The following is a 27,233-nucleotide window of genomic DNA, read 5'->3' as shown; positions in this document are numbered from 1 at the left end:
AGCATTTCTGGATGAGCACAAATCACAAGTAAAACAGGAGAGGAGTAAAACAGCATAATGAAATTTTATTCTGAAAATATGGCAAGACTCTAAGGCACTTCAAACATTTCAATACTCATGACTAAAGAATGTGACAAGGTAATAGCATTCCATAAATACGCACTGAGAACTACGCTCAATTCCACTCAAGGGGAATATACAACTGGTACCTCTAATTTTATTCTCCAATAAACGTGTATGGAGCTTATAGACTGACACAGTTAATAAAAATATGGTAACAAGACATGTAATTCTTCATCTAGATTTTAATTATTAAGGAATATAAAATGTTGAAAATACTGTGCGAATTAATTTTATAGACACTAATATCTTTTACATAAAAAGTTATACATTATCCCCAATTAGCAACGACTTATTTAGTGAACTTCAGACCTGACAAAAGGCTCTATCCCCAATACCTACCCACTCACCCACCAGCTCAAGATCCATGGAGCTGACTATATAAGCAACTGCAACTTCTGAATTTCAAATAATTAAAAACATGAAAATCATGTTGGAATGAAATCTATGAAAAGTTTACTGTGATAAAGTCTAGGCACAGTAAATATATTTTAGAATGACTAAAAAGAAGCCACTGGGACACCCCTGCATGGACAGCTTCAGAAGTCTTAGGGCGCACATAACACAGGAGAAGATAATCTACAGCAAAGAAAAACAGGATTTATGCCAGTGTACAGAATGATGACTATGTGAGAAAAGAACAGAAAGGTTCTCTGCTGAGCACTACTTAACTATAGGCTTACTTTAAGTTTACAGTTTTCTATCTTTAGCACTAGATCTCTGCTTTCACTTTGCTGGTGAGTTCAGGCACAAGACAATTACATTCAGTATCTGTCTCAGTAAAACAGTAACATTTAGCAGCTTACAGATGGCATAGAGATTTTTTACAGATATTCATGAACTACTACTCAAACGTGGCTCTGTGGGTGGGACCAGGAGATGTCCTTCTGCTAAGCCTAGGAGTGCCCTAGAAAAGAAGAACAATTAATCAAAGTCAAATTATTCCAGCCAGCTGCTAGTGAACACAACACTCAAAATTACTCTGTTCAATCCCTTGCCTTTAATTTTACAGATAAATCTTTTTTTGACCTTTTTTTTTCTTTTTAATTTTAGGAAGAAGAGTACCAGCTATCATACAGCCTACTAACTGACAGTGCATGTTTTTTAGACAGTGAAATGCTTAACAGCAGTTTATGAGAAGAGTGAGTCAGGGCTAGAGAAGGGGTGGGTAGTTGCCAGAACACCTAGGACAGCTCTAATGCCAGAAACAGCTATCTTTGGGTGACCAGGTCAATAATTAGCATTACAGTAATACAAGAGCACCCTATCCACAAGGCAGTGTTAATGAACCTTGCTAGTGAGCTATCTGTATCTCTAGATAAAAGGGAGAAGGAGGAGGAGGAAGAAGAGGAGGAGGAAGTATCCCTCAGCCAGGCTTCAACCTTCTGCAGTCAATCTGCATTTTAAAAAGTACAGTCCACTTACCACCACAAAAATGATCCTGTGAATAAACTTGAAATTTCATGTGCTGTACTACTGTTTAGCTACCAGGGGGTTAATTTCTTGTTCACGTTTTACTATTATGTCCAGGAGCAGCAAGTTAAAACATAAACTACAGGGGGTTGTATACTAACCGGTGACTGGGTTTTGGAAAAGTTGACGTGCGCATAAAGGAGAACTGCTATGTCCTTATGTCCAGCTTCCAGGGCTATTGAAAGTGCTGTGCTGCCATCCTGAGAGAAGAAAGGAAGAAACAGGAGAATTAGTGCTTGTATGCATTAACAGATCTCTTAAAAGTCCCATCAGCCAACAGAGAAGGGAAGTTATGAAGTGGAGGCCCTGGTGCTCATACACACAGTTAGGTTAATTTAGAGTCTTGTTTCATTTCTTTTATTATAAGCCTTGCACTGCTGTTTTATGAGGTAGTCCAATTGTCAGAGGCCTAATAATTTCTGTCAACGAGTACTCTTGATTACTGCTGAGGAAGAATAAGCACACCATTATCACAATAACGTTACATGTAGTGCTGTGTAAGACCAGTGATTTCAGAAGATTGGGCTGTCTGAGAGAAACTATGATGTCAGTAACAAATGGAAGAGAAGATAAGGGAGGGATAAATGCGAATCAAATATAATGATAATTGCTGTATTAAAATGATAATTGTTGTGTTAGAGATCCCATTAACACAAGGAGAATTTGCACTCCTAATTCCAAATGTTCCTTAATGGAAGTCTAAATATAATTTCATGGTTAAATACTGTCATCTCAGTTTCTTGGAAGATATTATTGCTTTCAGAAACCACAGTTGTTGAGGGTGCTAGAAGCAAAAACTGGTTTTGCTGAAAGGATAATTTATTGATCTGCTGTTTTTCCTTTAGACCATGTTTGGTCCAGGAAGAAGTAGATGTCAGGCATCCCCTGGCTTGCTGGTTGGTTCCCTGCCTGCCATTTGGCTCTTGCACACAGAAGTTTCTACAATAATGCCCGTATTTGAAATGTGCTCTCACAGGGATGGAGCACGTATTCCAGCCATGGCCATAGTGCTGGTATTGGTATTGGAGAGGTTGGCTCAAGTACTTAAACTGTAAACCCTTTTTCCAGAACAGGACATGACAGACAGCATCCACATGGAAAATCTCCTTATGAGACTACAGGAGGCAATTATACATAAAGCAGACAGGGAGCTAGAATAGCTGTCCACTACAATGCAATATAACTACAAATGCACAACACTCCACAGGCAACACAAGTGCTTAAAGAGAGATGCTGAATCACAGTCAGAGTGGCACACATTAGTAGGATGATGCTCAGCTTACTACTGACTGGAAAAGCCTTGCTGTGACATTCAGAATAGTTAGGGGAATGCTAAAACTCTCAAAATCTCACAGCACAGACAAGCCCATTATAAAATGAATAAGCAGCAGTCAAACTGTGCTTGGGAAACAGTGTGAAACTGGCTAAAGGAATACTTAAGCGTCATGTTCCCATAAAGATTTTTAAATTATTGACTTCATGACTAAGAGTGCTAACAGCATCCTGGCTGCAGTTATCTAGATTGCCCCAAAAGTGTTTGTTACACTGAAGTCTTTTTACATTTTCTCCTCAGGCCAGCTGTTACACACTGCTAGTACTATCAGACAGCTGAGCTGCCTCCTGCAGCAGGTCAGTGAATGAAGAGAAATGATGTCTCTGTCTCTCTGCAACAGATTCAACAAACAACCACCCTCCAAAATCCCAAACCCAGGCTCCATTTCAGTGGGTAATGCAATAGGAAGAATGGAAAAGTACCCAAGAAATGTTGTTAACAAGAATACAGTACTGGCAAGAGATCAGCTAAGTCAACATTTTCAAGCTTGAGAATTCTACAGATCAAATTGTCTGCTGACAGTGTAGGCTGCAATGATCCCTGCAAACAAAAAATATACAAGTGTCTCGCTTGGCATGGAAGTCACAGTCTGTATCTCTTTATTGTCAGGACAACAGAGCTTCGTGACTGAGACCAAACCTGTACTCTCAAAAGTCATTGTGTAGATACAGTGTGAACATCATGTCAAGAGAACTGATGTTTGCCACAGGCACAGAAAAGCAATACAGAAAGGCCTCAAAGTCACCAGATATGGTCCTAACTGAAAATGGGAAAACTCCTGTGAAAGGGGGAAGGAATGTATGAAGGGAAGATGTTTTACTATGAGCTAACAAATACTTTTTTCTGTTCTGGCCACTAAACACCTACAGCTAACCACAGAAATGGCTACCAGGTAGGTCTGTTAGAAAAGTAAAAATATTAGCCAAATAATCACAGCACTTACTACCATTAAGCAGAAGATTCATGTGGTTGGTACTTCAGCACTCTCTGAGTCAGAGATTCACTTAAGCAGATTTCAGTAATACAGTCTGGAAAGGTAACTCACATTGTCCTCCAGGGTGCCATTACACCCAGGCTGAGCCAGCAGAAGTTTAACAATCTCCACATGTCCATGCTCACTAGCACACATCAGAGCTGTAGAGCCCTCGTCATCCTGGATATTGACATCTGCACCACAGGCCAGCAAAGCTTTAACCATGTCTATCCGACCATGACTCACAGCTAGCATCAGTGCAGTCTGACCAGCCTGCATGAAAAGAAGAAGAAAACCCAAATAAATACAGAGACAATCAGTGACAAAGCATGAACACATTTTTTTGACACTATGCTTCTTCTGGGGAAAAGAAATCATTATCTTAAACAGTACTCTCAAGGCTTGGGTTTGCCATTATTTAAATACCTTTTATGCACCAAATAACTCACATTCACTTAGCTATTTATTGAATTAGTGAAAGATATCCAAACTATTTCCAGATATCTGCAGTTCTTTGGAAGGAGCTAAATGCCACAGAATTTCTAAATGCCTCCTAAAATTCAGTAATAGTTCTTTCATATAATATTCAACCATGATTTTTAGAAGAGGTCCGGACCTGAGGCTCAACTATTCTTCCGCTTCGTTTTGTATATAGCAATCAAAAACATACACAAAAAACCCACAGATGGTGAAAGTGAATGAGTGCAAAAGCTGAACTGACAGAGCAAGGATGGGAGCGTGGAAGGAAAGATAAAAGGTCACAGGAATGCAAACTGTGCCTTGTGAACCATTTGACTGACCTGGCTGGCTTTAGCATTCACGTCCCCACAGCTGAACAGTTCCTCCACTATCCTCATGTCCTTCTCCGCTTCCACAGCTGCAAGCGCAGCAAGCATGATGGGGGTATAACCAGCCTTGTTTTGATGATTTACGTTACAGACATCTGCAGAGGGATGACATAATTTCTTTGGAAAGCAAGAACCCAAAAAGCAGTAATTGTGCTAATCAACTGAATAAACTGTTAGTAGAGCAGCCTAAAAAAAGAAAAAGCAGCAACTGCTTTCATAATGGAAGCAATTCAAGGGAAAGTGGAAAAATAAAAAATAAATAAATAAACAGGGGAGCTCTTGAGCCTGAGAAAGAAAAGAATTCTTTTCTACTATGTGTATAACACAAGGGAGAGCACAGAGCCATTTTATATGCTATCATTTAGGGCTTTCTTTGTACGTTTGTTTTTTCTTATGTAAAAGCAAGTGGTCTGAAATCTGACATGGCCGTCAGGGTCATGGTTCTGCCACCAGAAATACCATCAGGAGAGTCCTTAAGCTCTTCTCCTGAGGGCATCCACACTGCAAAACAAAAATGGTTCAGCAACACAGTCAGTTGAAAAGTTATTTCTCCTCAGCACAAACATTTTTCCTGTAATTGGTGTTATTTTGAAAATCTGCAAGTGTACTTCAACATGTTTTAGAGTTGCCAAAAAAAAACCCTTTAAATTAAAGGCTGCTTCCAGTTCTACAGGGTATCTGACTGTGAACAAAACTACTCTGGGAACAAATACAGTCAAGTGCTCTGACCATGACAGCAACTGACAAGAGTTCTCCTTTTTGTTCAAATCTTACCTCCAGTCTCCCTCTCTTCCTAAAATTCTGCAGAAATTCATCAGAGTTTACCAGGGAGCAGGGTTTTCAGTGTGCTTATCTTATTGAAAAGCAAGGACTCAGACTTACATAAACAGTATCTCTAGATTAGGGGTTAAATTGCACCACAATTGCAGAAATGTTCCAAGAAATTCTACAGATCTATTACCAAAGGATTTTCTTTTTCAGTGAAAAGAACATTTCAGAAGCAATACAAGTGCAGATGTAAGAAAATGTACATTTTTAATGTTTCACAGACATCAGTGATGTTACCTTACTACTTTTAGACATCACTTCTATGAAGCCACAGAACACTCTTGCTACATGCATTACATCATGAGTAATGAATAATTTTTGGAAGTGATGTGTTCCTACCCTGACTAGACTACTTCAGCAGAGCGTTCTTTCTGAGGTCACATTTCAGCTCCTTTTCTATATGGCTAATGAACAAAACTGTTCTCCTACTTGTCCTCTTGGTGACTCTGCTTCGTGATATGGAGGATTCTCTGATCTTGTTCTTTCTTCCCACCAAACACACAGAGACAGAGTCTTGGACCAACAATCTGCCTGTGACATAACCACGCTGCAAAGTTGATCACACTGACCATTCAGACACAGTCCAGAGGACAACTCCTGAAACCTGAAGGAATCTGCCTGTTTGAAAACATTTTCCAAGTGCTGGCACAAGCAGTTCTCCCGCAGAGGACTACCTGGCACTAGTCACGGTTGTTGTATTTTACAGTTAACCTCTGGTGTCTGCAGGCATACACTAGCTGCTGGAACCTACAGGAGGTCCTGACTTCCAGCAAGAGATGAACATGTTCCTGCTACCCTGAGATACCTAGGGAAGAGAGGGGCAGTTCCCTCCCACCACCGCTGTGCTGCAGAGCCAGCCTGCTGCATTTCACTGTGCTCCTGACATTCCCTGAATTCCCCTGCCGTGACTCACTCTTCCCAACAGGAAGAGGGCCTTCAAACAGGACCAGAGATTTCAAAGTGCTCACTTTGCTGCTGAGGAAATCTCTGCATGTGTGACAGATGTGCTAGGTTTTGAAATCTGAGATTTGTATCATTAATATCCTTGTTTATCTGATGCTACCCTTCTGGATTTATGAATATTGCTTGGCTTACACTCCAGATGTGTTATTGGCCTAGTTAAGCTTTTACAACCAACTGTGACAGGTTTTATAACTAGTTTAGAGAAACCAACTTCACTCAGGGAGCAAAGAGGGAGCTTAAACAGATCGCATCCTGCCTAGGACCATTTCCAATGTGATACCTTCTGCTTGCCATCTGGCACACTGCATGTGGGGAGCAGATGCTCTGGAGTCTCTCCTTGGCCACTACCCTCTCTGCAAGGGGACTGAGAAAAGGAAGCAACAACAAAAGCAACTACATGAAGCATCATCACATTGCTTATGGATCAGGAAAATGCTCTTCTGTGACAGAATGCCATACTGCTCCAGTTTCTGAGAAAGGCAGAATAGATGTGTCAAGGTGGTGGCCAAAAAAAGGTTTTGCATTGCTTTAGTAAGATAAAACTAGACTGGTCTGAGTGTTTAAGATGGATGTTTATACCTCAGTGAATCTTCCTGCACCAGCACCCTACACCTGACTGAACAGCAGCTGCACTGCCTCCAGAGAAATCCAGTGCTAGAGCCTGGTGTTGCTGAGCTTGGAACTACAGTCCAAAATTCAGGGATCTAACTGTAAGTCTCAGGCACTGGCCAATTCTGTATAATTTACCTGAGTGTTTTTATAACTTTTTCAAGAAACATCATCTCAAAAGCTAATGCTAAAAACAAAGATTCCAGATTACTCAAGTGACTCACCATATAACTGTTAACAGTTAAAACAATTGCTGGAAAAAGCCCAAACTTGATCTCTTGTTCATCAAGAATTTCACCTGTGAGAATTGCAAAACCCAATAATAATTAAAAAAAAAAAGCAAACCTGTTAACCTACTTGCATCCAGAAGAAGCTTTACAATTTCAAAGTTAGAATGTGAGACACTGTAATGCAGAGCTGTGTTTCCATTTCCATCTGCCATATTGATGATATGTCTGAGGACAGCAGGAGAAATCTCTTCAAAAGCAGTTATGTAGTCTCCAACCATTTCAGGGACAGCAGACTTCTGACTTGAGACACGAAACCACTCATGCTGGATGGTATTTAAACAAAACCTCTGCCAAAACCAAACCAGAAAACTTTACATATGGGCCATCTATTTAAAGGATTTTCCATCCCACAAGTCAACAACACAGGTCAAGCCTTTTTTAGTCCAATGTGGGAAGAAAGCATTCAGCTCACAAACAAGATGACAGACTGAAGCTTCCCCTCTGACTAAAGCCTTCTTTAAAACCAATTGTTTACTTCCTCTCACTTCACCTGATTTTCAGGAATTATTCCCCTCTGAGGACATGGATGAGATTACTCCCAGAATTAATCTCATCGTCTCAGAATTAATGGTTATCAAATACTGGTGAACAGAAAAAAAGACTTGGAGTAACCATTTCCATCAAATTCTTAACTAAGTTTATGAATCACTAATAAACACAAGACAGAGAGCAGGGAAAATGCACATTTCTGACTGGACTTAAAACAACAGCATGCTAAGTCAATTAGGTCCAGTTTTGAGGCACAAATTATCAAATGCATCAAGTATATGAGAACTGGCGGGACAGCAGTTCTGCAGGAGAAGAGCTGGGTATTACAGATGATTACAAGCTGAACCCAAGACAACAACATCGTAGTGTAATGAAAAAGGCAAATACTGTTTTGTGGTGAATAAACATATTTATAGCTTGCACAGCATGTGATGCAGTCTCTGCCTATTGCTGTAAAGGCAACATCTGGACTACTTTGTCTGGTCTGATCACTGAATGACACAAAAGATTTGGCTGAAACAATTTCAAAGGTGAACAGCAAGAATGATAAGAAGTCAAGGAAATCTGACCTATGGGACAGACAGGAAGGACTGGAGATGCTGTGCTGAAAGAACTGCTGTAACATTTTCACAGGCAAAAAAGACTGTTGCAGTAAGAAAAGAAAGAACCTGTTCTTTACCTGAAGCATGGCTGGCTGTCGTAGCAAGAGATTTTAGCTGCAATGAGAAGATGCAGGCTACACACTCAGGATAAACTTTCACATTGGTATTGACTAAGGGTGAAGGAGTATGAGCCTCTTAGGCCAGGTAACTTATCTGTTGGGAAAAATGTAGGTAGAGCAGATCTTGCTGTGAGCCAAGGAGGCTTCCACAGTCACCACCAGTTCTGACTTTGAGAGGCAGTTTCTGTAACCTGGAAGGAACACCATATCCTCCTCATAACCCCCCATGTGCAAGGAGGCCAGTAAATTCAAGGACAATTTTGCAGAGAAGAGACTCAAAAAGCTTATCTAGCCTCTGGGGAAAACACTGCAGTAGCTCTAGAGGTGGCGCGTGTCCGGTAAAGAGAGAATATTCTACATACATCAGTACTACCTGTATAACTGTACTACAGAAACACATTTACAGAATGAAAACTGACAAGGTCCAACTATTTGAGTTGGACCACATGTATTGCGAACATACAGAATTGAACAAAAAAGTGATCATAAAGCAACACAATATATTTTTTTTTTAATTTTAAGCGCTACTGAGTGCAAAATACCACTAAGAAGTTATTTTTAGTCACAGCATCACACACATTATTAAGTAAATAGCACACTTCTTTTTATTCACGTAATCCACATTCCAAAATAAGCAATCCGCAGCTCCTCCTGGTGTAATCAGAAGCCATAAGAGCTGAGTATGCTGGAAGAGGTTGGGACAACTTATATAGATCCTTAGCTGTACTGACATTTAACCTGTTTGGACAAGACTCCTTTATCAGCAGATAGACAGAGAACAAGAGCTGATGAGTCTGTAGTTTCCACCTACAAAGCACTACTTGTGCTGGAAGACACTTTAAGCACAAGAAAGAAAAACGTAAATTCAAATTACACTTCCAAGGCAGAGATCATCATGTGGTTATGCCATTTTTGACACTTACAACTCCAACAGGGCCTAAAGCATTTGTTGTTTGAATGCCTAAACTACTCCTGAAAGACAGATACATGATTAAAAACGATCTGTCACAACTGTATTAAACAACCTTTCGAAACATTCCCTGGACCACAAATGTCAGAACTGGACACAGACAATACTACTGTGTCATACACACAACATAACTGTCTTTAAGAAGTTGCAGTAGAGGAGATCAGTGGATTGTTGCCTTTTACATCACCACACAACTGTAAGAAATGCAAAATTCAGTTTCATATCACTAAGCAGTGTTCCTTTGCTTTCAGATTGCCCTCACAAGGCAGTATAGGCAATTTCTATATGAGGCAAATACAATTTCATTTCTTGAGAATGAGTATTAACAATGAATACTCCTTACTCTCTGCAGCACTGATAAAACCACCAGTGCAGTAAGTCAGACAAACAACACCCCTGTGCTTAGAAGGAGGCAGATCACCTCAGCTTCAGAACAGACTATGAGCTTTTGTCACAGGAAGTAACAGTCTTCTTACGGCATACAGTCTCCTAATGTGAGGCCTAAGAGCTGCCCACAGCAGTGCTAAAGCAACACTTACAAAAATAACACAGGAATACACAGATGTGTTGAAACTGCACTTTCATGTTACTACTTTTATGTGTGTGCCTTGCGTGACAACACCCAAGTGCACAAAGCACAAGTACATTCTCTGGACAAAAGTCTCCTGATAGAAAGAGCTTTGTGACCATCGCAGGAAAGACGAAATCCTCTTCTGCTTACCCGCTGCAATGCTGGTCCTGCAAAACCACAAGTTATCTTTCTCTGAAGTTTTCTATTGCATCTGACAGAGAATTTTGCCCTGTATTGCTTACCACATCTTTGTTGGTTAATGTCTTGGGGTCATCAATGTTGTTTCTCAGCAAGTGACAGGCAGAAAGCATCTTTTCACTTAGCTCGTATCTGAGGGAGACAGCAACATATACTGCATGTTTCAATTTTTCTCTTAACGTTTCAGCATAGAAACATTTATCTTTCTGAAAGTTCTCTAGGAATTAATGTTTCCAGGCAAGCAATCTGCCATTCAGAAGCCACTCTGGCAGCTCTTCTCTACTCATAGTAGTGCCTACTCATAAGGTCTGTGCCTGTCTCACATGTCACTGTGGCCAACCATCTCTGCCTATAACCTGCAGAGAGGATGATGGCAATTTTAGGAAAATTCTCCCAGAAAGCAGAGAAGCTAGGACACTCTGTGTGTAAGGTGGGCATTTTAGCCCTCCTGGGTTACACGCCAGCTGCTAGTGCTTCCAGAGCAATGAAATGCTCCACCACAGCATGGACCATGTCCATGCATAGCCATGTGCCCTGCCCCTTCCCCTCAAAGGGCATTGCCAGGGCAGTCAGCTTGCAAAGAACATGTTCCTCAAGTACACATGGCTATCTAAGCTGTCCTGCTACTCTTCACAACCACCCCCTGCTAGGATAAATGTAAATTAGAGAGCTCTTTTGAGAAACTGCCCATCTTTTTATGCCACCTGTAAAATAACAAGCTATCCTACAGTATTGTATAAAGCAAGCTCAGAGTACTTCAGAAGACACAGCTCCAAGGCCTCCAAGCTCTTAATTATTAATTTCTGCATCTCTTTTATTTAGCAGCTGACAATTACAGAGAACTTGATGCTAAGCTACACCTTCAGTGAAACATGACGTTAATTTTGTTTTAGCTCTTTTACTGTTATTATTCCACCTACATAATTTTCCAAGCTAGCACACTTGTAAACCACTGGCAAAACCATTGTCTATAAAATATCCCTTCCCTGTCTATGTTTATACTTCCTTTTACCATTTACTAAAGAAGAATCAGTAAAAACTCATGACACAATTGCTTTCCGTATACAAAACAGAAAAGTCTTGTCTGTCAAATCCTCTTACACAGTCCATTACCAGCAATTTGAAAAGCAGCTTAAGACATGAAATGCTGAAGAAGTGTGTGATAGTGACCTTAGAAGTGTAGTACAGTATATGATCTCACATGAAGCATATGATCTGAGGGCTGGACAATGTCCTTGCTTCTGTAGCCCATCCTCTTACTGAGCACTACCAGCCATGGCTGAGATGCCGTGGAAGGTGCAAATGCAAGATGTACTCCCAGGAGGCTGGTGTGCATGGCTCCAGACTCATTTGCTTGCTCGTTTTACAGACCAGGCCATTCACAAGGCATTGCCAGCTCCCAAACAAGTGCCATTTGTGTCCTGGGAGAGCCTCGGCTGGATAAGCCACCTGGGTCTCACCATTAATGGACCATTTAAAGTCAATAGGATCAGCTGCTGGAAAGGATACCCTCTGACACCTTCTCCCTGCTCACACAAGGTCGTTTTGCCATGAAACTGCCTCTGACTATCCACTCGAGCAGGAGGGAATTGGGCAGCAGTCAAACAACGATAGGGCTGATGTTTTCTCCACCAGCATGAGCACAGCCCACTGCTTACCCCATGCCACGAGGCAGCAGTGACCTCCTCAGAGGCACTCTGGAGGGGGCGAGCAGCCTACCTCTCTCTGATTTCCACCTCCTCGGCCTCACACTCTGGGAGAGGACTGTCCTTCTCTGCCCCCACGGCACAGACCTCCGCAGTGTGTGGGGCGGGCTGCTTCTCCTCTGTGTGCCGGTCGCAGGGGTACTCATGGCCCTCGCACTCCTCTTCTGAATCTGAGGAGGAGCTCTCCTCCGAGCTGGAGTCATCACTGGATGTGGTCTCATACCTGTGGGAAGAATGGGCAGGGGCAGGGGTGCTTGCTCAGTGCCATTCAGCAGTGGACAGTATCTGCTTGCACTGGTGCAAGTGGAAAAATGTCTTGCAAAGGCTTAGTCCTCCTGTTTTCCATTCAGAGACCTTTTCTACTCACTGAACTCAGTGTCAAGGCTAACTGATAACTGATCATTAGTATGTACACAGTGTGTAATGAAAGAAGAACAACCTTTTTTAAACAAAAGTCTTAACACTCTGTCAGACATTGTCTTATCCCCAAAATGAAATTACTTTGTTCAGAGTAAATTGTGTTGTTGCCTTACTAGTCAGGTATAAGCAGAAGGTAACAAACCTGTGGTAACATTCCCCCACTATAAGTAATGATACTTTCAGTCAATATGTATGAAATCAAGTAATTGGGATATTTAGGCTATATACTGCACAAAGCATTTGTACTAAAGAAAAACTAATCTGAGGAAAGAGCTAGAAAAGCTATATAAAACAATTTGATGAAACCATTTTCAAGTTCTTTGCAACATTCTGCAAGGGCAAGGTATTTTAAAATATGAAAATTTTCCATACTGTTTTCTGTACTTGTGTAGTAAAGTTTCTGTATTTATCTAACACAAAGCCAGAAAAATTAATTTTTGGGCAATGCCATCTCTTGCTGTATTGTTTAATTTTACAGTGTTGTGCTTGTCAGCTGCCAAACATATTTACAAGTTTTCCTTAATAAAGCATTGCCTGAGGAATGTCCCCATGGCTGAACTCATTTCATTTTCCTGAGTTAAATTTGGCAGCAATCTCATGTACAGGTACTTGAGACTAATGCCATATATCACTTGAATGCACAAGAGGACTAAGAGGAGCTCAGCTGTCTCATTCTTCCTTCTGATACCTACTCTCAGCAGATGCACGTGAGCCTGAAGGACGGGCCAAAGCTATGCATGTGCTCCTGGGTTCTTCCTGTCCTACCTGCTGTGAGAGCAGTACAGTGCTATAGTGACAGATGTTTTGGAGACAGGTCTCTTACCCGCCATTAATGCCAACAAACTGCAGGTTCTTCTTGGTGTTGCTCAAATCCTTCTTCCCATCCCTTTTCTTCATGATAGATTTAAGCGTGTTTTCATTATTAGTACATACTGTTAAAAAGGGAGACAAAGCACACATACTAGTACAAATCTGTAGCCAGCTTTGACTGCAGCAGCTTTAGACAATTTTTCATAACAAACAGCTCTCTGTTTAATTTACCAACTGAAGCTGAGTTTTCTAATATTTTTATACATACAGTCATGGTGTGAGATGCATATTGGAAATACTGAAGAACAGTTTCAAAATCAGCTCTGGAAACTAGTGTAGCCTAGCTTTCCCATCTTCCAACATGCTGCTAATCTTTATGATGCTTTAGAAAACTTTAGGAAAAGACATAACCTTTTTGTTTTTCTTCGCTATTTGTGAAAAACTTCTAATGCTGAAATGGGTTACTCTGCTCTATTAAGAAAATCTTAATTCTTGGTGTCAGAGAGCAGCAGCTCTTTGCCAGAATGAATGCATTAGTACAGACAGCATACTTAAACAACACAGAAAGCATATTTAACAATAAACTATTCAACAGGGTGGGGAGGCTCAATCAAGGCTAGTCTTTTAGACTGGAGTATTCATTGAAACAACTTTTTAAGCAATCTCTAAGCATAAGACAGGTAAAACATTCATACAAATTTAAGTATTTAAAAAAAAATTAACTCTTTCAGTACATTTTTCTTATGAAGACACTAAATGACATTTCGCTGATGCTACAATCTGCCATCTAACCACTATCTGCTGACACAGGGTCTCAAACTGTGACTTTCCCTGTAGCTGCATCTTTTCCTGCTTTTACATTTTTGGTAATACTGAAAAGCTTTTTTAACTGCATTTCATATTCGGACTCCACCAGAATGATGAAAGGTGAATGTGAGTCAGTTATTACCATAAAGGCCTGAGGCAAGCTGGTCATCTGTCAGGTTACTTGGAGCAAGAGTTTTATCCTGAGAAGAAAAGGACTTCCTTCCCCGAACAGTTTCCACCAGGGGAGTCTTCCTCTCCTGCTGAGCAGGTACAGTGTCCTGCTCCAATTTCAGCGTTCGCAAATTTGAAGTTAAGTGGGTGTTTGCAAGTTGACTGTGTGGGATGTACTCCAAAGTAGCACCTGCCAGAGAAGACAGTAGGCATCATGGAGGAGTCAGAACAAAGTATTTCTGCCAATATTGTAATCAACAGGTGGAAAAAACCCCAAACTGGAAAAGAAAGGGCACCCCTTGTGCTTTAAAATACTCTTTTCTAGGACCTGATATGAAAAAGACCGTGATTGCTTTCAGAAAATGCAAAAAATAGCTGTGAGTTCTTCTTTTGGTGAAAATATGCAATACAAGGAAAAACTATAAAGATATGGGCTTTAAAATGCACAAAAGGAATGGTGCTTCCTTTTCCTTCTCTTTCAGTATGAACAATGACCCCAGCTCCTGCCACCCTGGCTCAGGGTGGGCTCACTGAGCTGCTCCTCACTGACATGCCTGAACAGCACATTCACATCTCCTCTGAACAGTCTTTCTCCAAGAGAAGTAAGCTTTTTATTGCACTTGTTTTTTAGGGAATGTAATTTTCCATGAAACCAGAAATTTTTCAGAAATTTTCCTTTTTGCCATCACTCTGACTAATTCTGAAACTTATATGCTTAACCAAGTTACTGAGACAACTGCAGTAAACTCGCACACACTACATTTCTTTCTTTCCTTTTTTTTTTTTCCTTTTTTTTTGACAGGATTGTACTGAGCTAGTAGTTGTATTTAAATCAAATTCCAAATGTTTGGGTTATATTTTTTCCCCTCGCTGATTTGCTGGCATTCACTCATTTTTTCCCTTTGTGTATTTAAAAGGCAGTGCTAATTACGCACAGACTTTTACAGATTCCCCTGGAGTTCCTCCAGCTGTGCTATTACAAATGCTCTACAAATCTGCACAAATGCTTTTGTTTGTGGAACACACTGGGGTTTTTTTACACACATATTCCTCCCTAAGTGATCTTGTTAGCATTCAATCACATGTGCCTCCATATTTTTCTGCCTTTGTATTTATCAAGAATTAAGCCACAGCCTCCACATTGGCATCCACATGAATGACACTGTACAGTGTGCTAATCTACTGTAGTAAGGTAAATTCCAAACATTAATTTTTAGAAACACAGCTACATCTTTGTCTAGCAAGCTGTTCTTGCTGGACTGCCTTTCCCACTTCCTACTTCACCTCAGTAATTTTTTTCCTATTGAAGCTGATTTTTCCAAACATTGTCACTTCCCAGCAGTTTCCTCCCAGTTGCTCCCATTTCCAGCCAAGTCTTTGAGTTCCCAGCTGAGTCTCATCTCACCCTACATGCATTTCCCAAGGCACCTTCTCCAGAAGTGAGACCTATTGCAAACTTCCACCAAAGCTTATAGCTCCTCCAAGCTACAGTGGGAAGCCGTCTGCAGGGAAAGGCACACAGCAGGGTATCAACAGCCATATATCACTACAGGTATAGTCAAAAAGCTTCTACTTAAGTGGAAAGAGGGGGTGGTGTTTGTGTGTGTTGAAGGTGACAGCTACCCCAGGGCCTCCTGGGGAGAAGCAACTCTCCTAGAGACACGTCTGTGCACTTGGGACAAAATGGACACACATATGAAGCAAGAGGGGAATCCCTTGTTCCCTCACCTTTCCCCATTTTGCAACTGACTTTGGTTGGGCCTCTTCCCAACGGTAAGCATCATCCCTTATCCAAAAGCCAAGGAGAAGAGGGCTGCCAAGTTGGTGGAGCCCCGAGCCAAACCCAAGAATTTTTAAATTCCCTTAGCTGAAAAACAGGGGAACTGTCTCTCCCTCTACTTGCTTGGAACTATGACAGCTACAATGAAAGAGTACCAAACACAGTAACCACATCCAGCTGCAGCTGGTGGTGGGGCTGCCTGGGGTGGTTTTACCAGGTCACCCCTTCTGCTCCAGCCTTGCCTCCGAGAACGTGGGAGGGAGCAGAAGAAACCTGCTCTGAAGCATCAGGGATATGCAAAGCTTCCAAAGGTGCTCAGGTTTGCTTTCAGCAGAACTCTCTGCATCCTCTGTCATGCATCACAGTTCTCCTACAAAAGCAGCTGTGACAACCGTGGCAGGTCAGGTGGGCTTGTGTGTGCCAGAGCTGAGGGCAGCTGGCAGGACTCCAGCAGGACAGAGTGGGGCTCCAGCTTGAGGTAAACCAACAGTACCTTAGTGTGCCCTGTCATCCCCCCAAAGCATGAATTTCCCCAGGTGTCTCCCTCCTGCCCTGGGACACACGCGAGATGGAGCTGCAGGGTAGGACAGAGAGAAAGGAGAGGGACAGTAGCAGCCTTCTCTCCCCAGACTCACAGCCTCTCTATTAGCTAAACCTGCCACCAACGCAAAAAGACCCCTGTAGGTCCCCTCCTCTGGTTCATGCATCAGTGGCTGAGGGGCACCACACTGAGTTCAGGATCTAGGGCATGACATCTATGCCTTCCAATGAAAAAGAAAAGGGGTCCTTCTCAGCTGGACAAAAGAAGATGACATCAAGGCTTGAGGGCAAGCAGACAAGTGTGCATTAGATAAACCGGTCAGTACTCTCATTGTCCCAGTAATGCTGTTACTCTACACTTACTTCATCCACAGTACCCAATGATGAGGGAAAGAGAGCTTTGGGTCCAACTCAGCATTAAACTGCAAGCCTTTAATTAGCATTTAATGTTAGCTCCCAGGCCTTCCCCTTTTCAAAACAGCCAATGTAAAGATGCTTGGAGAGCACCAACCAAGGCTGATCACTCAGGAAAAAAGATGAAGGAAGGAGGTGCGCCATTCAACCTTACAGTCAGTGATTTAATAGACTAATCTACTGCTGTGCAAACCAAAAAGCCAAATGAGCCAAGTTCCCTCTTCCTCCAACAGGACTGCAGGGTTGCTGTTGGGGCTGGAGGCACCTCTCCAGAGGGGAAACAAAACCCTGGCTGAAGATTACCATTAGTCTACACAGATCTTAAAACAGACACTTCCTCTCACCTCACAGAAATCTAAAGTATGCTTGAGCAGAATCCTTCTCCAGGTCACTGTGCAAATCAGCCAACAGGTTCAATGCTTAGCTAGACACTGCCTCCAGACAGAGCCTATCGGAAAGACTTGCCCTGCTGCTTTTCCTTAGTCTACTGTTGTGGGCAAATACTGCAAACTTGACACAAGTTTCCAAGTACTGATATAGCATAGCTAACTACAGCACAGCATGGAGCTGCCAAGAATTTATGAATGTATTTTGCAACATAGCAGGGGATCTTGGAAAATTTCAGGAGTAATTTAGAGGCAGAAGTATAACAAGACAAAACAAAAAACTTATAGACTTCAACTGCTCATAAACACACAGAAAGATGGTCTCATCAGTTTCAGAGGGAAAAAAGTGACTGAAGCATCTTCAGTGGTTTGAGGGAATAAGAGCACCTGGGTTTAATTTTTTAGAAGGAACCTCCTCTCATCAATCACTTGTGCTTCTTTTGAAAATCTCACCAATTTAAACCAGGGTGACTGCAAAACTACTATAGAGCAGGAGCAGATTACCATGCCATTTCTAGTACATATAAAATCTGTTTATTGTTATTAAGATGCAATTTCCCTTCCTAACTGCAGACCTTTCTTCCCATTTATGGCAGCATAAGCTGGTTCAGGGAACTCATTTGGATTCCCTTGAATTTGTGATGAATTCATGGTAACAGAAGTCTGGCCTTTACCTACTTCTGAAGATTTCCATTTAGTCTGACGGAAACAAATCTAAGTATTATTATAAAACTAATTTAGTTTGACAATACTTTCATACCACTGAAAATCACGAGAAGTGCAAACAAGGCCAGGGAATTAAACAGCCTCAGGATGAGAATCTAGCTCTCTGGCTGAAACATCACAGGCCTCTAGCTTAAAAAAGAGCAAGAGGTTACTGCCTATGTAGTAACTGCACAAAGATTTTATTTTTAAGCTGTTGATCAGTGCAAGCATTTATTTCCACAATATATTTATAATGATCAATGATAAAAGTTATACATTCCTCAGAGAGTGTAGGGAATAAAGAAAGTGTATAAATATTGTCTGGAGCACTTACAGCAAGGAAATACTTCTCTTTCACACTGCATGATTTCTTCATGGTAGCAATAAGCTACTTAGGAAATTATTGTAACTGAAGAACCCAAAGTCTTCTCCAGTGGTTTTAAATCTTATTTTGCTTTATGCTTAAAAAGTTATTGTTGCATAAAAATATTTTTAATCCACTTTCTATGTGGTATACAAATCAGAACTATTGAAGAAAAAGCCCATTCCATTAAGGTAAATAAAAAGGCAGAGATGAGCAAACGTTACATTTAAACATTTACAACAATTTATAGTAACCCATCCAACTGATAAATATGTTACCTTCAGAAGACTAGAGCTTAGTTTCATTTTAAAAGGTACTTTTGAGCCATTCCTGGTTAAAAGTCAGCCAATTTAAAATTTCAGAACAAAAACCTGCCACACGTGCTTTTTATACAATAAACCGGCTGAAGGCAGAGTCACCCAGGGCCTAGGCAGAGGCAAATGCTGAACTACCATTTGGCTCCAGGGAAAACACTCCTTCTAACAGGATGAGGGCTCCTTTGAGAGGACTGCAAGAACAATCTCATTTTCACTCTCACTTTAACTGTTTTTTCTGTGTTGAGAAGCTGCTTTCCATCCCCAAATTAAATTGTGAATCCAGTTTGTTGAAACTGTAAGTTAAAACCAATTCCTTTAACTGGACCACAAAAAAAAAATAATCACACATTTGTGAAGCAGCAAATAATCTTATTTATGAAATGCTGTCTTTCCCAAGACAACTGTGTGTGAAGCTTGGTGAAAGCCATCCTTCATTTCCCTGATGAGTGGTGGATCAAAGTACCTCATGATGCACAGCAGGAAGGTCATCTCAGAGTACTTTCTTTCTCATTCATGAGAATTTGATCTTCTCAGATGATGCTTTATTGTTGCTGAAATATGACAATGCTTCCTTGGGAAAATGGGAATCTCCTTTCATTAAATATTCATAGATGTGCCTGTTACCATGGGAGTTGAACACTAAACAAAGCTCAGTGCCTGATCATTATGAACCTGTGCCACAGCATAGGGAGGGAACTGGGGTTTTATCTAACAGCATAGCAGGCTGCAGCTTGCCACTCTCTCAGCAGCAATAGATTTGAAGGGAAAAATAATTTATACTGTGGCAAATTATGCTCTTTATTAACTGAAGCAGAAATGAGGGGATAGAGCAGGTTTCAGATTCAAACTCTGCATTTAGTGCTGCCACAGAATGAAAACAGCAAATATTGTAACGATAATAATGACAATAGTAGTAAGTTTCTGTTAACACATGACCAGGGGAGGTATGTGAAACGTCTGTAAAGGAGGTTTATGGAGTTTAATTTGAATAATGCCGTTATAGGACAATGACTGATCAGGTCTCTGCTTCTCTTTTGGTATAACTGTATGGATATTTAAAACCAAAAAAACCCTGCTAAACACCTTGGCTCCTAATATGGAGGTTGCTACCATTTTTTAACAACATATCCTTTTAAGCTTTCCATGTTGTCACAACTAGCAGGTCAAGAAACACCACCCACTATATGAAGAAAGCAGAGGAGGCACTGCATACTCCAAGATGCCTACCAGACACACGTAAATAAACAGTACTCATTTGGCACACAGGTGGGACCATCTGTATGGCTGTTTTGTATCATGCACTGCCTTCCAGGGAATATGGAAAATGCTTCATGCCAGTCACCTTCTTCCCACCAGACAGATGGATAGATCCTGTTTGTTACATGAAAAAACACATCTGTACAGAAACTTCAACTGGTGATTTAAGGCATGCATCTGTGGCAGAGCTGAAGCTGAGGGCTTCCTTCACTTGCACAGATGCAGACAACCAGTGTGATTTGTAGCAGCCCACAGCTTTTCCCAACATGCCTGCACCATATCAGCCCTGGCTCCTGAGCCTCAGGCAAGCCCCAGGTCTTCAACTTCAATAGTGTGGTCCATGCTGCCAGGAGAGGAGCTACCAATCCATCAAGCTACACAGACTTTGAGAGAAAGAACTGCCAAACAGAAGAGCTGTAAAGAAAGAAACCCAACTTTGTCCAATTTCCTGCATTACAAATGACAACATAGAGACAACCATAGCCACAATACTTAATTAGTCCTACACACCAATTTTGGACAACCAGAGGCTTCTCAGACCACCATCAGTCCTTTGGTCTTTTCATTGTCCCTCAGCCTGCCTCCCCTGCTCTGGCTGAAACTTAAGTCTTAAAAACTTTGGAAGATCTTTCCACCAGATGGCACATCAAGATTTCCTTACCCTCGAGACTTTTTGATACCATTTGTTTCCCACTTCCTTTCACTCCCTCAAATATTAACTCGAGAAATTGCCTCCTTCCTCATGATGATTAACTAGTGTAATGTTTCCACTGAGGTGCTCAATCAGGATTGCTCTGAAAAGCAACCATAAAACTGATATCCAGAGAGCACTGAGGCAAAATAACTATGCATCTTCAGGTCAAATATGCTCAAACAATTTTTCAGGGCAATGGTAGATAAGTTGTTTTTAAATACCATCCTTAAAAACTCCTTGACAGTGAAAGACATTCATCTACAAGACTTGTGAAATGTCCATGTAGTTAAAACCCCTACAAGTGACAGTAGGCCTCTGGCTGGTATTTTGCAAAACACATCACATGCACATTCAAATGCAACATTCTGAAACTTCTTTAAAAATCCATGCAACAAACAGAGAAGCTGAATGCACTCGCCTCTCTTAGTCCTTCTATATGCTGTCTGGTCTAAGAATAGGGATCAGTTAGCACCTAGGTTTGTGGCCCACATCCAGCTGGACACACAGGCTGCCAATGCCAACTAACATGACTTTGCAGAGTGGAAATCATCTCGTCTGGCCAGTGGGTTCGATTTCCCTGAGGTCACTAGGGCTTCTGAAAGACAGTGCATATGTAAATACAAGTTGCCTAATTACAGAAGTGAAAGTGATTATTTTGCAACAAGCAAAATACTAATTGCTAATGGACTTGTTTCAGAGATCATCTCAGAGGTCACAGGTGTCTAGAAACAAAAACTGCCAACCCATGTCCCACTCAGCAGGCTCCAGCTCTCCTGCCTGCATCTCCATCACCTGCCGCAAGCTGTGTCAGAAGGTGTGAGATGGCAGAGGCCCCTGCAGCACACCCTCTCCCCAGCACTAACAGAAAGAAAAATCTGTAAAGCTGAGAATTTGATTGATGGTCCTCCTCAGAAGTGGAACAGACCACTAAGCCATTAACAAAGCAAACTAGTACCCAAATCACATGCCTCAAAGCCAGCTCAGGTATTTTTGCCCTAAAAGGAACTGGCATCTAAGAGATGCTTCCTAAGGATGCTCTTTGAATAAAACATTAATGCTACTGATGCTAATTGGAAACTAGACAATTCTGCCTCTATTTTGAGCCTGTTTTTCTAAGAAAATGAGCCTTGTGAGATCACACTTCTCTCAATAACTTAAACTTGATTGCTTATTTTAGCCAAACCAGAATAGAGACTCAGTGCTCTGAAAGATTTTTGTGCTTATACAAGCTTTACAGAAATCAGCCTGAGATGCCAGGCCTGGAGAAAGGGCATTGGCCTAGTCCACATAAGGCACCTGAAAAGCTACATCCAAGAGACCTAAATGTGAAGAAAGACTTATTAAGATCTCACAAGCTATCACGAGATACTGATGCATGGGGAAAAAAAGGCTTTATTAGTTCCAGTGTTTACAGATCATTTAAGTTAATGCTTCATTCAGCAAAAATCCTGCTACAGAAATATGTAACACATGATCTGTAAAACCACAGGAACAGGCAGCAGGACCAGCACATAAATGTAGTAAAGACAATATTTTCAAGATTAATAGAAAGAGATGGGGTAACATTTCAGGCTTAAGACCTCTTTTCCACTCCAATCCTCCATGGGTCTAAACTGTTAGAGCCTAGCACTTGATTTATGTATGCAATGCAGGCATATAGTTCTCACCAGGGACTAAAAATAAAGAAATTTTACACTCAGCATCCACAGCTAAAGATAATGGCATTACAAGTTAAAATTATTCCGGAATAATTTTATCAAGAATGTGAAATCTGAATCCAACTACAAACATTTTTAGTAAAATATGATCCATTGCTCCACCTGTGTCTGAATACTTTCAAGTCCCTAGACTACACATCTGATACTGTGCAGTAAAAGCTGGGAATGGAATTATGGAGTTACAGCTAGTGATAATTCTGGTTCATGCTTTTACGGACACTTTTGGTGTCTGCTAGATACCCTTACTATTATATCACTACTTGTAAGAAGACCAAAATATAAAGTGCATACCAGAAAGATAATAATATTACATACACAGTGTCATACTGCATGTGTACAGATAGAATATAATACATTTTCTTTACCACTACACTAGTGTTGCTGATTGCTTTACTATGGGAAGCCAAACCTCTTACTTCAGCTCATTTAAAATGGATGGTTCTATTTAGCACATGCACTGAAAAGAATCAGATTTACCAAGCTACATTTTAACAAAAATAGGTAAATTTTAAGACAGTAAATAAGCTGCAAGAGCTTTATATAGCTGTGAATTAGCCAATAATATTATGCTGACATTAAATGGTATTTACTCAGGGTTTTTTTCCCAATTCAGCATCCACAATACAGATGAATTTGCACCAGTTTTTCCCATTCCCTTAATCTCTTGTTTCAGTCACTGTACAGCAGGACCAAGAAGGTAGTATCCAACAGTCACTGCTAGGCATTACACAGTGGTTTCCAGCAAGCCACTGTTTATAAATTTAATAGTAATGTGATTGGCTTCACCAATAAGATACTAGAAAAAATTGGCTAATTTTTAAACTAGACTATCAGACACACTAATAATAATAATAGTCATAATAATAATTTAAGAAGTAATCAACTTTACCCCAGGGAATAAAGAATCCCTCAAACTAATTGTCTATATTTTAAAATTAATAAATAAAAAGCAAGGAGTATTTAAATCTCAGTTCTCGCCTTTCTTCAGTATCACAAAACCTTCAGCAGTAATTATGCCCTTCAAACATGAGGCTGTAATTAGGCATTACGACAGTTACTGGAACAGAGAAGATGCAAGATGTGGTTTCTGTGAAGTGCTCTGGAGTTGCCTATTATAAAGCAATCAGCCCTGCTGGCTGGAATGGGGAAAGCACCCCACAGCTCGCTCTGAGCAGCACAAGGAACAAAGGTAATGAAAGAAACACTACGGAAATGTCTGTGGAAGCAAGTCATTTTGATACAGACACTATATATGACTTTCAACTCCGTCAAATCTGACACTGAAGTTTTTAAAAATTGCATGCCAAGTTTAAAATTCCAAACTCACAGGCACTAACCTCAAATACTCTTAAAGTTATAAAATGAAGTCAACACCTTGCAGGGTGATTAAACCCTTCATAGTTTTAGGCACCACTCCTGCATGGTCAGAGCCATAGCACCATCATTATTAAGACCTTCAGAGTCTGCTGGACTGGGAAAGATAAAGCCACCTCTGGCTCTTCGACTACCAGCAAGGGGCTGGACAGATACCCAATGGCCACATTCAGCAACAATGTTATGCTCTGTGCTTCCTTGGGGAGGATTACACAGTGGCTTTCAGACTTAAGAGAGCTTAGCAAGCAACTGACCTGCAGCTCCGGGAAGGAGCAGACCAAAGGTGTGCCCGGACGCTGGGCTTACCTGATGTGGCGCTTCTCTCCATGCACTGCTTCTGAAGGTCCAGGCTCCGCAGCTCCTCTGTGCTGGCGTATTTCATGACAGAGTTGATGGAGGTGAGGGTGCTGATGAGCTGTGAATTGAGAGATCCAATCTGGGAGTGGGGCTCCCCAAAGGCTTCTGCCAATTCACTGTAATTTTCAGCAAGCAGCATCTGCTGTTCCTGCAGCAGCTTCTGCACACGTTCGATGTAGTGGTCCAAGCCCGTCCTCAGCTCAGGCGGAGGCAGAGGGCTTTCCAACTGACCACTGACCGGCTCGTACACAGACTCTACACCAACACCGATGCTCCTGGTGCCAGTTGGCACAACTGGCAATGGAGGGGGTCCGCAGGCAATGCTCCTCATTTTCAGACCAACCAGGTAGTTCTCATGAACACCTATCTGTCCAATGCCGCAGTCTTTGGTTTTTATTGCAGAGGGCTTCTCAAAGCAAGGATGGCTAGAAAGCACAGTGCCCACTCCAACTGAACGCATTTTAGCAGATGCATGTATATCCTTTACCCGGCCATCCCCCACTGCCACGCTCCGCATCTCCACACTGTCTGTGCTGGTCTGTTTATCACAGCTGCTCAGAGCGGTGTTAGTCCCACAGTCAGCCAGGCAGGCCACCTCCGTGCTGGTGCACTGGCTCACCATCTCCAAAGCAGTGCTGGTTTGCTGGCTAGCCATGGAAGGCACAGCCATCACCATCGCCTCTGCCCTGGGCACAGCTTCTGTGGACATTTCACGGGACACGCACTCCTTGGGCACGCAAACCACCACATCCACCAAGCAGTCCCCGCAGCCCACGGATCTCACTGCTCCAACCGCCTGTGCCCTCTGGCAGGGGCTTGGCACATCTGCTGGCTCCTCTGTGTTGACGCCTGCCTCACAGACACTTGCCTCTGTGCCCACTGCCTTATCATGCAGCTCCACAGACCTCCCTGTACCCTGATCTTGCACCTCTGCCCTCTCCCTCACCAGCCACTGGCTCATCAGCAGCTCAGGGCCCACAGCTGTGCTCCGCATGGCAGGTATGCAGGAGGAGCCGACGCTGCTTGTCTGCAGGTGGTTTCCCACTGACGAATCGGCAACATCCACATGGTCTCCCACCATTTGGTCTCTCGTTTCTATGACAGCCTCCACCATCCTACTGATGACATGGGGCTGAGCCATCATGGCTTTATCCACCTTTTTTCTAGAACCAGCTGCCTGCAACTCCTGTTTTAATTTGGTCATTTCCCTGTCATGGGTAGTTTCCTTTAACTGAACCTCTAGTCTGTAAATCTTCTCCTTAAGGGCTTCGATGGTCTGCTGCTGAAGTTCTATCTCTTTCTCAACCTCTGTAGACAATCCGAGCATGGCCTCTGTCACCCCAACCCCACACTCCCTCATTTCTTTCTCTGTCCCCACAGCAACTTCTTTGTGTTGCCTTGCAGATCTGCTGTATATAACCACATCATTCATGTTCTCATCAGCACCCACAGCAATGGATCGGGCTTCTTTTGTCAGACTTTCTCGGTTCACCTGAAGGTTTGCTGGACTTTCATAGTTGCTATCCTGGATTTTTTTCTCCAGGGCTTGCATCTCAGCAGTCAGCTGCCTGAATTCCTCTATCCTCTGAGAGCTCTGCTCCACGCTCTCCATCTCTTCCTCACAATCTATATACAGTTCTCCACCTCTTCTCACCTGAGACATGTGTTCCCACTGCTCTGCATTTCCAGCACTGTAGGACCGTTTTCTGAAACCATATGTGTCATTTTGAGTGGCTTTCCTGTGGTTTTTGAGTTCAGCCATCATGTGCCTCTTCTCCTCCTGCAACACTGAAATTTTGACCTGTAGCACAGGAATAGTCTTGACTTGCTCCTCGAGCTCCTTGAGACGCTTGAGGGCAACTGCCATTTGCTCCCTGATGTGCTGCAGATGTACCGGGCTCACGTTGGTGACTGGCGTGGATATTCCTGAGCTCATGGGGCTGTGACGAATAGAACTGCCCAAGGAGGAGCTGAAACAGGCATTGTAGTCACCATTACCCTGATATCCATTCTGCAGCTGCTGAGACATGTGACTGTACCCACTGGACCCCACAAAAGAGGGGAGGGAGCTTGTGGAGCCCATGCCTCCAAAGCTGGAAAGCCGGGGCCTGCGAACGTCTCCAGGCGTGACTTGCATCATCCTCTCCTGCTCCAGTCGCCTCCGTGTTTCCATGAGAGTTTTGGTTACAAGGAGGTTGTGCCGAGGAGGCTGGGGGGAGGGAGGAGGAAGCTGTTTATTCTCAGGGACAGTTAAGTAGGTAGGAGATACTTCAAAGGAAACCGAGGGTCTTGCAGGGACGGACAAGGTTACTTGACTCCTCGCTGCCAAAGAAGACTGCTTGTTCTCATCACTGTTTGATGAAGAGAGAGACTCTGCAGAGGTCCAGCCACTGCACTGGCCACTAGAGTTCTTAGTGCTCACAGAAACTGGTACAGCTTTCCTCCTCTTTCGGATATTTAGTTTCTTAATGGTATTCCCCTTTTGTATATCATCCACATACTTTAGAAAATCTAAGTCTAGCTGGTAGCCGTAAGGTGTTTCCACAAAATACGGGTCTTTCCGTTCTTTTTCATCTTCTCCATTTATAATAACTTCCTCTTTTTCTGGAAAAGAAGAAACAAAATCAGCATTCAGTAAACTACACACTAACACACAAGCATATAAAGATGGGTCCTCACAGCACGCCAGAGGCAGAAATTGCTGCTGCAGCTCAGCGAGCAGACCAACTTTCCGCTGACTGACCCTCAACACTAAATCCTGATTAACTTTTTAGACGTTAATCAGTAGGTTTTCAAATGCTGAGAAGTGCATACCCACATAAATGTGTACACACGCATACGCACAGATAGCGCACAGATAGCGCCTGTTAATGAAGGAGCAGAGCCAGCAGCTCAAAGCTGTCCTTTCCCAAATCCTTCCACTCTTCCTGTCTCAAACCAAGCTTTCACACACACTATGTTATTAAGTAAAGACCGTAGGATCACAAGGTACACAAATCATCCAGAGACAAAATTCTCTAGAGGGTG

At 42.1% G+C, this 27,233-nt stretch overlaps 1 protein-coding gene across 7 annotated transcripts in view; it reads right to left on the bottom strand.

The window, feature by feature from the left end:
- Positions 1–203: 203 nt before the first annotated feature.
- KANK1 (KN motif and ankyrin repeat domains 1) overlaps positions 204–27,233 on the bottom strand; it is a 122,110-nt gene continuing 95,080 nt past the window's right edge. For 4 of the 7 annotated variants that reach the window (XM_027709582.1, XM_027709581.1, XM_027709584.1 and 1 more), the window contains 10 exons: positions 24,156–26,810; positions 14,272–14,490; positions 13,336–13,444; positions 12,106–12,315; positions 10,431–10,518; positions 7,493–7,724; positions 4,700–4,842; positions 3,972–4,172; positions 1,695–1,793; positions 204–1,027 (listed from right to left, as the gene is read on the bottom strand). In XM_027709582.1, the coding sequence (XP_027565383.1) occupies positions 965–1,027; positions 1,695–1,793; positions 3,972–4,172; positions 4,700–4,842; positions 7,493–7,724; positions 10,431–10,518; positions 12,106–12,315; positions 13,336–13,444; positions 14,272–14,490; positions 24,156–26,810 (4,019 nt within the window). In that variant the 3' untranslated portion in view covers positions 204–964. The other 3 variants (XM_027709579.1, XR_003538556.1, XM_027709583.1) reach the window with 3 other exon arrangements.

This window comes from Neopelma chrysocephalum, unplaced genomic scaffold, assembly GCF_003984885.1.
Source record: "Neopelma chrysocephalum unplaced genomic scaffold, ASM398488v2 Primary Assembly neopelma1_96814, whole genome shotgun sequence".
Classification (NCBI taxonomy): domain Eukaryota; kingdom Metazoa; phylum Chordata; class Aves; order Passeriformes; family Pipridae; genus Neopelma; species Neopelma chrysocephalum.
This window is presented reverse-complemented; position numbering and strand designations above follow the sequence as displayed.